At 44.4% G+C, this 12,857-nt stretch overlaps 1 protein-coding gene across 4 annotated transcripts in view; it reads left to right on the forward strand.

The window, feature by feature from the left end:
- Positions 1-822: 822 nt before the first annotated feature.
- Positions 823-12,857, forward strand: part of MAST3 (microtubule associated serine/threonine kinase 3) — a 72,762-nt gene continuing 60,727 nt past the window's right edge. For all 4 annotated transcript variants that reach the window (XR_014024462.1, XR_014024463.1, XR_014024464.1 and 1 more), the window contains exons 1-2: positions 823-1,331; positions 3,578-3,655. Coding sequence is in view for 1 of the 4 variants with exons in the window: in XM_081312599.1 (XP_081168725.1) it covers positions 1,282-1,331; positions 3,578-3,655 (128 nt within the window). In the remaining 3 variants the exon portion in view is untranslated. The remainder of the gene's footprint in view (positions 1,332-3,577; positions 3,656-12,857) is intronic.

The raw sequence follows: 12,857 nt of genomic DNA on the forward strand, positions 1-12,857 counted from the left end.
CCAGGGGTTGGGGACCCCTGCTCTAGGAGACCTTCAAACTCTTCCCTGGAAAAGGCAACCCTCGACTTAAAAGTTCATTTAGTGACGGTTCAAAGTTACAACCACACTGAATAAAGCGACTTGTAACCTTTTTCCCCCCCACACTTAGGACCTTTGCAGCATCCCTGTGGTCACCCGATCAAAATTCAGACGCTTGGCAGTTGAGTCATATCTATGAGGGTTGGAGCGTCTCAGGGTCATGCGCTCCCCCTTTGCGACCTACTGACAAGCCAAGTCAATGGGGGAAGCCAGATTCACTTAACGACCGTGTTTGCTAGCTTAACAACTGCGGTGAATCGCATGACAACTGTGGCAAGGAAGATCGTAAAACGGGGCGAAACTCGCTTTAGCGATTGCGTCACTCAATTGTGGGGGTAAGCCAAGGACTAGAAATTACCCCCAGTGTGGAGATTTGGTATCGGAAGAAACATACCCGGGCGAGAAGAGTACATGATGCTGCTGCTAACCACCTCCTCCCCGCACCCTCGTCTGTTCAAACCCCTTTTAAAGTCGGGGGCTGGCGGGGGGGGGAATGGAAGCTGCTCTTGCGGACTAAGGGTTTGGGGTTTACTTTTAACTTAATTTATTGGTTAGGGCTAATTAATTTAATTTATTTTTAACTTTTGTATTTTATATTTTAATTGCCCGGTACACCGCCCTAAGTCCTTAGGGAGAAGGGCGGTATATAGAGAGCCTTGGTGGAGCAGTGGGCTAATGCCTCCTTAAGTAACACCAGCTGCCTGCAATTAGTGCAGGTTCGCATCCCACCAGGCTCAAGGTTGACTCAGCCTTCCATCCTTCCGAGGTAGGTAAAATGAGGACCCAGATTGTTGGGGGCAATTAAGCTGACTTTGTAATAATGCCTCTTGGGTGGTGTGTGTGTGAAAGCCCTAACAAGCAGGCATATACATAGAATGAAGGCTACTGCTAAGCTTGTAAGCCGCCCTGAGTCTTCGGAGAAGGGCGGGATATAAATGGAATAAAAATAAAAATAAATAAATAAATATAAATCTAATAATAAATAATAAATAAATAAATAGCCAGGCGCGGCGCGGGCGCGCTCTTCCGCCGTTCCCCCTTCCCCTCCGAGGGCCGCGGGGGAGGAGTGGCAGGTGGGCGGGCAGCGGGGGAAGCCGTCGGGAGCAGCTTCGCCTCCTTTCTTGCGGCTGGTTCCCTCTCACTCGCTGCGGGCGGAGAGGCGAGAGGGGCGCAACACCGGCGGCGGCAGCGGCGGCGGCAACCATGCAGGCGCGCCGGGCCAAACTGAAGATTCCCTCGCTGACCTTGGTGGAGTAAGTGAGGAGGGGCGCAGGCGGGCTGGAGGTGTGTGTGGGGAGGAGAGTGTCCGTGGCCGGTGGCGAAGAGGGGAAGGAGGATCTGAGACGAAGGGAGCGGGCTCCTTTTTTTTTTTTTTGGAGGGAACCGGAGGGATCTAAGTACCCGGGACAGGTGAAGAGAGACGAAGCTGCGGGGGGGGGGGCGACGGGGGGGCGCTTCCCCCTTCTTCTAGGGCAGGGGTCGGCAACCTCGGCTCTTTTATGACTCGTGGACTTCAACTCCCAGAATTCCTGAGCCAGCATAGCTGGCTCAGGAATTCTGGGAGTTGAAGTCCACGAGTCATAAAAGAGCCGAGGTTGCCGACCCCTGTTCTAGGGGATTCCTTTCTCCCCCGCGCGCTCCCTCCTTCGATCCAGGGGTCTCCAATGACGCAGGTTTCGGTTGCCAGGGAACCAGGTTGGAAGGAAGGGGGCGGGTTGTTCCTAAAGAGAAGGGACGAAGAGGTTCACCTTCCTTCTCCGTCGTTCCCATCTCCTCGCCCTCCGCGGGCGGCGGCAGCAGCTGGTTAAAACTGAGGTACCCTCGGCCTCAGTTCTCCCCGGCATCCCCCGTTCACCCACCCTCTTTGCCCCCTCCCCATCCCAATATCTATAGCTTTACATGCAGCTGCTTGAGAGTAGAAATTAAGCAGGTGTAAGACCTGCCAGATTTCTCTCCCTCCTATCTCCATGGGGGGGGGGGGAGGGAGGAAAGCCTCACCTGTTGGATTTCCGCTTGCTCTTCTGCCTCTTGAAGTGTCCACTTGCCCAGTTAAGAAGCTGAAAGAGGCAAATGGAGGAGGAAGGGGGCGGGAAATATTAAACCTTGCAAGGTTAGGGCTTGGTAGACTTTCCTAGTTTAAACAGCAAGGGTAACTATGTATCGGGAATCTGGATTTTTTTTCAGCAGCCTCATGAATACCCCGGAAGCCCATCTCCCCCAGTTGTCTCCCCCCCACGACACCTTCTGTTGTGATCCCTCCCACACAAATTTTACCCCAGGTTAGTCGATCACAAAGAACCACTGCCTTCTTGCTGTTTTGGTAATCTTTGGATTTCCATAGTTTCAGAATGACACAGTTCTGGTCTTAGGATCGTCCAACTGAAAGTGATCTCTGAGATCATGTAGTTCAACCCTGTTCAGTGCAGAAATAAATTGAGAACAAGGTTAAGAATTCACAGAGCCTTGGTGGAGCAGTGGGCTAATGCCTCCTTAAGTAACACCAGCTGCCTGCAATTAGTGCAGGTTCGCCTCCCACCAGGCTCAAGGTTGACTCAGCCTTCCATCCTTCCGAGGTAGGTAAAATGAGGACCCAGATTGATGGGGGCAATTAAGCTGACTTTGTAATAATGCCGCTTGGGGTGTGTGTGAAAAGCCCTAATAAGCAGGCATATCCATAGAATGAAGGCTACTGCTAAGCTTGTAAGCCGCCCTGAGTGTTCGGAGAAGGGCGGGATATAAATGGAATTAAAAAAAAAAGAATTCAAATTCTAAAGCTTGGCAAAGGTAACCCAATTTCCCTACTACAGTTGGGAATGCACTAGCATCTTTCAAGGCAGACCATTAAGAAAGAATGTATGGCTGAATATAGAGAGCCAGTTTGGTGTAGTGGTTAAGGCATCATGCTAGAAACTGGGAGACTGAATTCTAATCCACCTTAAGAACAAATCCAGCTGGATGACCTTAGGCCAGACACTCACTCTCAGCCCTAGGAAAGAGGCAATAGCAAACTTCTGAAAAACTTGCCAAGAAAACTACGGGGACTTATCCAGGGAGTCTCCAAGAATGGGAGATGAATATGGTCAGCTACAGATCTAAGTCTTCTCTTCCCCCATCCTTTTCTGGCTTTTGAGCTAGTCTTATCCAGACTAGTAGAGATTCTGAATGGTGTCAACTAGTTCAGGAAAGGAAAGCTGATCTGCCAGGTCCTCTTCCCTGTGCTCCCTAACACAAAATGTTGTCTTCAAGAGTGATAGAAAAAGTATTGGAACTTGAAGGAAGAATGAAGCAGACACTTTAGGTGGATTACAGAAATGGGAGATGGCACCACCTTGTCCTCTGCTCAGTAGCAACTCCCTTGGGGCTGGCCTTGTTGCTTAGAGCTTGAGAAGGAATTTGGGGGACCAAAAGGGCCCCGTCCCTGTCAGAGGAGGGTCACTGCTAGGAGACCTTTTCACATTATTCACACACCCTTCCTTTGGTTGCCTCTCTTCCTTTGCAGTTTGTCACCTGGTAGCCAGAGCCCGACCCTTCTCAGCCCCTGCAGTCCTTGCAGTCCTTTGACTCTGCATCCGTGCAGGTAAGAGAGACCGTGCTGGTGGAAGTGGGGAGGGGCACTGTCTTCTGTCCCTTTGGATACTGAGAAGAAATCTTCATTAGAAGAGGTAAATCACAGAATAACAAGAGTTGGAAGGGACCTTGGAGGCCTTCTAGTCCAACCCCCCCTGCTCAGGCAGGAAACCCTGTACTATTTCAGACAAATGGTTGTCCAATCTCTTCTTAAAAACTTCCAGTGTTGGAGCATCCATAACTTCTGGAGGCAAGTTGTTCCAGAGTCAGGAAATTTCTCCTTAGTTCTAGATTGCTTCTCTCCTTGATTAGTTTCCATCCATTGCTTCTTGTCCTGCCTTCAGGAGATTTGGAGAATAGGTTGAAACCCACCCACCCCACCCCCCAATCTTTGTGGCAGCCCCTTAGCACCTGTGGCAGCTATCATGTCACCCTAGTCCTTCTTTTCATTAAACTAGACATACCCAATTTCAGCAATGGTGGAACCAACCTGCCATTTCCTCCAAAGCCACCTGCATTTACACCAGGCAAGGCTGAAAGGCACATTCTGTTGCTCCTCTGACATTCATGGCCAAGTTCTCTAGTTGCATTGCTAAAAAGATTAATGAATAACATTGCTGGATAGTATTATCTCTGACGTTTGAGGAGGGGGGCTGTCGGCAAGCACCAGAAACAGCAGGAAAAGGTGAACGGGCAACAGCAGTGGGAGGGGAAAGGAAAACATTGTTTACTGAGCTGTTGGACTAGGGTTGTTGTGTTAATTATGCCATGGTCTGATTCTGCAAGTTCAGCTGTTTTTATCGCATTCTGGATTGGTTTGTTCCTTATTTCCTACCTAAGAAATACATTTCCCCCCATCTCTTAAGCAACAGGGTTATGTTTTGCATGATGGGTAGCAGGAAATGAGATTTCTGTTTGACAGCCTGAACTAACAAGAAAGCAAAGTCTTGCAAAAGGAAAGTCTCTATTGCGTTTTTGGTGTTCTCTGAAGACTTAGTCTATAACTGAAACATCTGCAGGAAAGCAACCAAGCTCAGAGAATACGAAGAACCCAACTGTTTAACTCATAAAAAAGGTAAAGGTTCCCCCGCACATGCGTGCTAGTCATTTTCAACTCTAGGGGCCAGTGCTCATCTCCGTTTCAAAGCCGAAGAGCCAGCGCTTGTCCGAGGACGTCTCCATGGCCATGTGGCTGGCATGACTAGATGCCAAAAGCGCACGGAACACTGTTACCTTCCCACTGCAGTGGTCCCTATTTTTCTACTTGCATTTTTACGTGCTTTCAAACTGCTAGGTTGGCAGAAGCTGGGACGAGTAACAGGCGCTCACTCTGCTACGCAGCACTCAGAATTCGATCTGCCAAACTGCCGACCTTCTGATCGACAAGCTCAGCATCCTAACCCACTGAGCCACCGCATCCCTTTTTTAACTCATAGCCACATATATTTTCTGAAATTGGAAGTTTTCTACAAAAAAAGTAGAAGGAGCTTTTCTGAATCTGCTATGGGCAGCCAGACCACTGTGCTCTTACAAGAGTGTTTAAGCTACTTCACTTTTCTGAGTACAGAGTTGGTTTCCTTTGGGGTGAAAGCAGCAGAATATTTTGAAATATTTGCATGTATTTAGAAATATATAGATTAATCATAGGCAGATATATACAGATAAAATACACAAAGTCACATTAGATTTCCAGACAAACAACCACCCCAAATGCTTGTAATTTACTGAATTAAAAAAAATGCTAGCTACATTTAATTGTTCTTTCCATATGCAGAAATCTGCATCTCCTTGTAAGGCCTGGCTTAATACAAGGTTGGGAAAGTGAATTTTCTCTTGTTTACTCTGCGTATATTGGTCGTAACAGTCGTGGGTTATTTGGTCAAATTAATGTAATCCATTATCTCTGTAATATTATGAATATTGATGGATGCATTGCATTGGGGAATAATGAAATATTTGCCAACAGGGACGGAAATCTGTTTTTTTTCCTGTGACATTTTAGTTAGCTATATCAGGAAGAGGAAGCCTTTATCTTGTTATTTTTGTAGAAACAGCACAGTGTAATTATAGGTTCGCTAAAATCCTTTTATTTTGGATTTTGAGATTACTCAATAGCAATCTAGAGGAAAAGTGAGGGGAAAAGGCTTAAAATACATTTGGAAACTCTAAATAATAGGTATATCAATCATTGCCCTGATTTACTCATTGACCAAACAATACTGAAAGACGGGAGCAGATGGTTTCTCACCAAATAATTCGACAAAACAGTACCTGTCATTTCTCTGCTAACTTGTAACTGATAAAGGATAATGAATTATTGTTTGCTTTTTAAATATGAAAGCTAGGGGGAATTATCTATTAATTTGCGAGGGCAGCTTTTGCTTGCCTCCCCCCACTGTTTGCTTATGCAAGTTGTTCATTAAAATGTATTTTATATTCGTTGTGGATTTTAGTTATTCCTGATACAGAATTACATGAGCACAGAATTTTGATATGAGGAATGGGACAAGTCTGAGCCTTGGAAGCAACCAATAATTTCCATTTAATTCTTTTGCAATATATCCTTATATTTTGTTTTGTGAAATGTATTTGTTTTATATTTTATGTATAGATCATAGAGTTGCTTCAAGAAAATCTTCTTTTCAAGGAATTTTTTCTTTCTGTCCTGGGCACTTTTTAAAGAGGCACAATTGAGAGCATTTTAACAAACTGCATCACTGTTTGGTTTGGTGGTAACAGAACCTCAGATAGAAGGTCCATACAGAGAGTGGCAAGGACAGCTGAGAAGATTATAAGAAGCTCTCTTCCCATATTCAGGATACTGCTTATAAGCGCTCATATGTGCTTATTGCTTGGAGCATTGTTAAAGACCCCACACACCCACTGCACAGTCTGTTTTTGTTGCTCCCCTCTGGGAGGAGGTTGTGAAATATTTATAGCAGGACTACCAGATTCTGTAACAGCTTTGTTCCTTATGCCGTCTGTATTGTAAATTCACAGGATTCTTTTTTCTCACCACATACATATATACATCCGAACTAAACTGTATTGTTTCTCTGTGTCATATATGTGTGTGTATGTAGGTATATGCATAATTTTTTGTCATGTTTATGTAGTGTATATTGGAGGTGGTTCCCCCCTTGAGAGCTGCATGCAATAAAATTTCATTTTAATGTAGGCTGATAAGTGTACATTTAAAGTGACAATAAAGTTATTCTAAGTCTAAATTGTTTCTTAGTTGCAAATGTATTACTAGCGAGCCAGAGAATGCAGTGGTTAAGGTACTGGGCTAGAAACTAGGAGATCATAGGTTCTAGTCCTACCTTAGGCACAAAGCTAGGACTTTGAGCCAGCCTTTGTCTGTTAGCCCTAAGAGAGTTGTTTCAAAAAATGTTGCCAAAAAGACCTGCAGGGACTTGTTCATGTAATCTACAGAAATGAGGACTGACTTAAAGGCACAGAGAAAAACTATTACTGATTAATAATCCTGTACTGCAGCGATCCCCAACCTTTCTGGCTTGGTGGACTCGTGGAGGCCACGGTGGCGGTGGTGGTGGGGAGAGGGGATGGTTTCATGTGCACGCTTTCACAAATGCAGCTTTGTGCATGTGCAAGCATATGCACACTCACCTACCAGTTTCAGGGTCCAGTTCTGAATGGTTTGCGGCCTGGCATCAGCTGCGGTTCAGGGGTTGGGGACCCCTGATGTACTATATCAATTGGTGGCTCCGTGGCTCAGTGTTTAAGACACTGGGCTTGTCAACTGGAAAGTTGACAGCTCAGGTTCGAGACCTGAGCGCCACATAATGGGATTAGCTCCCTTCCTCTCCCCAGTTTAGCAGTTTGAAAGCATGCAAATGTGACTAGATAAATAGGTTCCATTTTCTGAGGAAGATAACAGTGCCCCATGATGTCACGCTGGCCACATGACAGCAGAAACATCTTTGGACTGCGCTGTCTCAATGGCCTTGAAACGGCCCCATAAAGTCAGCAGCAACTAGTGGAGTAAAATCCATGCAGAGTCCTTTTCCTTTACTGTATCAATTACTATAGAACACAAATAGCACAAAACATCCATGTTCCCTTGTTGCAGATAAAGTTTGACTCTGAGAATGGACTGAACTCCAGAAAGATTCACTTGTATGATTTTCTTGTCCCAAACATCCTGAGTGTGGTAGATGCCATGTAGACACAGGTCTTATTAGGTAGGGGGTTATTTTGCAATTTTTGTCTGATGTGGATTATTTTAGACAGATTACTGCACACACTTTTTTGGTGGCATTTTAGAATAGACTGCTTAGACCTTGATCTTTGTCCCTGCGCGAACCTGCCCCTCTCATGTTATTTAATGACCCTATAAACTGTAGATCAAAATAAGGGAGTCACTTTAGTCATTGTCCCATCTGACACGTAGGTTCTAGGAACGTAGGTGTCCACCTGAAGAGACCCCAGGGAGTATGGTCAGCTTATTGTCAGAGGCTCCTGGACCCTTGTTATCTCTATGGAGCCCTTTCAAGTGAAAGAGAAATCTCTAAGGAAAGGCATTTTCAGAAATCAAAGCTAAGCACCCAGATCTGTGCTTCTGGCCACTGAACACCCGCAAGAAATTCTAAGTTCTTCCATGTACATCTAAAATCAGTGTCATGCCTCTATAGCCCTACAATTTCAGAACTTGCATAAGACTTTGGAAAATAGAGCTGATCCCTATTGACTCTTTTGGAGAAGAAAAAGCAAAGATATTTTTGTACTACAGTGTTTCCTCTGAAGCTGTGCAGCAGGCATTTTCCCATTAGAATTTCCACTTCATCCTATATCCTGTCTGTCTCTCTCTGATAACCAAGGGAGAATGGCAACTTGCCACCATCATGCTCCTCCCTCCCCATTTTTTCAAGTTGCCCTGGAGAGCTGCCTTCTCCAATGGTACCTGATTGAACATTCCCCTTTTTCTTTTCCTTGCCGCAAAAAGGAAATCTGTGTAGGGGAAGAACAAAAGTGGGGGTGAAGTGCTGGCATTAGTTTACTGAAAGAAACATTGGCTGGGTTGATGAATTGGCAATACTTGCATGATGGTGTCAACCTTGGTGATGTTAGTGGCTGCGTGAAAATGACTTCTCATCTATAGGAGAAAGGTAATTGCAGAGGCAGCTCTGCCATTCTGCAGGAATGGAACAACCCTCTGATAAAAGATTCCCCCAAATTTTCACTACTTGAATTGAGCAAATAAAAAAAAATGAGGTTGCTGATTTGTGAATTGTGGTACAAATTGTCTTATGGGATATACTTCCATGTACTCAGGAAGAAAGCAGAGAGTTGATCAACCATAGGCAAGTGTAATGTTTCTCAACCTCAATAACTTTAAGGTGCATGGACTTCAAGTTCCAGAATTCCCCAGCCGGCATGATCTAGTGCAGGGGTCTCCAAACCTGTTTGTGAACTTCAACTCCCATGCTGGCTGAGCAATTCTGGGAGTTGAAGTTAAAGTTGCCAAGTTTGGCAACCCCTGATCTAGTGGGTTTTCATAATAGCATGTTTCCATCCAATGTTAGGTCCTGTACCCTAGAAGACCCTTGGAAAAGCTGACACATGGGTCCCTTGCTAGAATGGAATGAAAGGAGAATAACATATTTGCATGAATATGAGAGGAAAAAAACGGATGCCAAGCAGTGATACATATAAGCAGAAAGCGATACATGTTTTCAGATCTGCTTGCCTTCACTTGGCCATGTTTGACCACATCAACCCTATATGGGAATTAGGGTTTCACTAATTTTCTGTAATATTCAGCTATGATATCTAGGCGTTAACAGAAATGAGCATACTTCTGGAAGATACAGGTTCAAAGTCTTTTCTTGTTAATTTTTCTAGGTGGCAATAAATATATTGTAGCTCTTACTCATCATTATGCAGAGGGCAAATACGTAGGCAGAGTTTCAGTATAATTGTTGAAAACCACAATTTACACCCTCCTTTCCAATATCAAACAGCTCACTGCATTAGTTGACTTGCACGTCTGACATCACCATGCATTTGTTTATAAAAGATTTGTGGATTCACCGTAACTTAATTTCAGAGAGTGCCTTATCATGTAATGCCATAGAGGTAGCAGGACCTATTTACTCTTCACTATTTCAACGAAACTAAACACAATCTAGCCTGATTAATAATTGGATGAAAGATCACAAGAAAATCACAGAGCTGTTGGCTAATTTAGGGAGCTGAAAAGTTCTGAAGGAAGAAAATTGCAGACCGCAGTTCTGTTGCTAAGGAAGCTATAGAGTTATATTGCTTGTGTGGTCGGTAGCTGTTAATACCAGGTATTTTTTATCTTTATTATGATGAAACATTGTCCATAAACATGTAAAAACAGCAGTAAATATCCAAAATGTGCAATAAGTACAAAGTAGCCATCCAGAACCCAGCGTATATCATGATGTATTAAAAGTATACAAAACATGCCTAAAGTTATTGAAATTTTATAGTGCTTTTATGTTTTTCTGTATGCTTCTTATTGTGGTGATCTTCTAAGCACTGTAGAGAAAGGATGAAGGAGAATATTTGGTTTTATAAATCAATAAATAAATGGTTGCAGCTGTGATGATGATGATGATGATGATGATGTTGTTGGAGAAAATGCTTGGGAAAATTTAGAAAATCCTCTATCTGGAGCCAAAAGGGAAAGGAGTTCCATTGATAGGCTTGTGGTGCTGAAAATGTTTTCTCTCTGAACCAATATTTATCAACTTTGGCAGTTTTAACATGTACGGACTTCAACTCCCAGAATTCCCAGTGATGTTGTCCACACGTCTTAAAGCTGTCAAGGTTGACAAACACTGCTCTGAACAGCCACCCACCTTGTCTCTGATGAGGGAGCTCACTGAAAAGTTGGCTTCATTCTATTAACATAAGAAGTTCCCCATGGATGAAAGCAATTTTTATTCCAGTGTCCTGGTTTCCATAAGGAGGCAATAAGCATAGAAGACTGCAGGTATGGAATTTATGGGGTCTTCATATGTTTCAGCATGAATGTAACGCATCTCACTTGCGCTGCTGTTTATCACCAGATGGAGAAGTAACTTTGGAATAAGTTGCTATAAAATACGTGTGTGTGTGTGTGTGCTTTCAAGTCAGTATCGACTCCTGGTGATTAACTGCACAAGTCTTTGCAGTTTTCTTGGCAACATTTTGGAAGTGGTTTACCACTGCCTCATTCCTAGGCTTAGAGAAAGTAATCAGTGCAAGGACACCCAGCTGGTTTTGGGCCTAAGATGAGACCAAAACTCACAGTCTCCTGGTTTCTAATCTGATAACGTAACCACTATACCAGGGGTAGGCAACCTTGGTTCTTTTATGACTCGTGGACTTCAACTCCCAGAATTCCTGAGCCAGCTGGCTCAGGAATTCTGGGAGTTGAAGTCCACGAGTCATAAAAGAGCCAAGGTTGTCTACCCCTGCCTATACCAAACCATTAGAACAGTGACCCCCTGGAGAGAGGTTTTCCACGGACTGGGGGTGGTGTGGTTTCACATGCTGCCTGCATCCCATGCCTGTGCAGATGGGGCTTCACTCTTTTGTGTGGCCCAGTTTTTGGTGCACCACAGACTGGTGCTGATCCATGGCCCAGGGGATGCGGACACCTGCATTAGACAATTTGTAAAGGCAGGATTATGCTTTGATTTTTTTGGTCCCAGCATTTTTTAGAGATGGGAAAGTTGCTTGTCGAAATCTTGAACAGTGGTGGTAGCTGCATTGTGTTTCAGTGGGCCAAGAATCTCACTTGTTATAAGACACCCTGCAGTATTCCGGTGAGGTGAAACCCATAGCCACATACTAGGCTTATGAACTTAGTGTGCGCTCTATGTTCATAAGCAATCTACCTCTGAATACCAGTTCATGACAAGAGACTTTCAAAACCTGCTTGTTGCCTTCTTGGAAGTACCTATCAGGGAACTAAATGCTGTGCTACGTAGACCTATAACAAAATAGCAGAATAACAAGAGTTGGAAGGGACCTTGGAGGTCTTCTAGTTCAACCGCCTGCTCAGACAAGTGGCTATCCAATCTCTTCTTAAAAATCTTCCAGTGTTGAAACACCCACAACTTCTGGAGGCAAGATCTACACCAGGGGTGTCAAACTCAATTTCATTGAGGGCCGCATCAGCATTGCGGTTGCCCTCAAGGGGCCGGGTGGGCGTGGCCTACTGGGTGGGTGTGGCTAGAGTGCGTATGGCCTACTGGGTGGGCGTGGCCAGCTCTACATCGTTCGCATCAAGGGTGCCTGTGGGGGCCTGAGCAGGAGTGGGACAGATCTGAGGGTCTCTGGCAGAAGGAGGGTCTCTGGGCAAGAGCCAAGGCAGTGGGGGCCGTTCCCTCACTGTTTCCAGGATGGCTTCGCGGGCCACATGAAACCACTTTGTGGGCCGGATCTGGCCCCCGGGCCTTGTGTTTGACATGTCTGATCTACACAGAGTCTGCTCCAGTTGTTCTTTTATTCATCCTTGTTTTCTCCTCTTTATTGAGAAGCACATTGAATATTTGGAGGTAGAGACAAACTATAGGGCAACTGTGCATTATTTGTGCCCTATTTCATAGTACCGTAAAAGCCTTGGCTTTCCACTGCATGAAACTTTTAGAGGGAATGCATCCACCTTGATCTAATCTAGCGGCACCTTTTTCTTTCTTTTATATGAGGTGGAAAGTGATGGAACATCAATGCTTTCCATTCCCTGTGCCTTTTGGCCAGCTTGACAAAGACCTAAGTTATTTTTAAGAGTGCTAGTAAAATGCCATGGAATGGAAGGCCCTAAGATCAATTGCAGTGCAGTGCCCTATCCTAGTAATATAAACAGTACAGCCAATGAGCAACAAAATTTCTCTGAGCATCTCTTAGACTGTGAATGAGCCCATCTTGCCTGTTATTTTTCAGAGATCGAAAATAGTGTGTGCTTTGTAAAAAACTGAGATTTTTTTCAGTATAGCTGTTAAGAAGAGAAAATTATGTTAATACTCCTATAAATCATCTTACCAAACTGTGAAGTCAGTGCAAGAATTAACAAGATAGGAATCCTTACCTCTTCCCATCTTCTCAGTTAAGGCTATTTGTGTCCGTCGATCCATCCATCCATCCATCCATCCATCCATCCATCCCTGGCATACAACAATTGAATAAAACAACAAATATAAAATCTATATTAAAAGATACATATTATAAAAAAT

This window comes from Vipera berus (assembly GCF_964194415.1).
Source record: "Vipera berus genome assembly, chromosome: 1".
In the NCBI taxonomy this organism is placed as follows: domain Eukaryota; kingdom Metazoa; phylum Chordata; class Lepidosauria; order Squamata; family Viperidae; genus Vipera; species Vipera berus.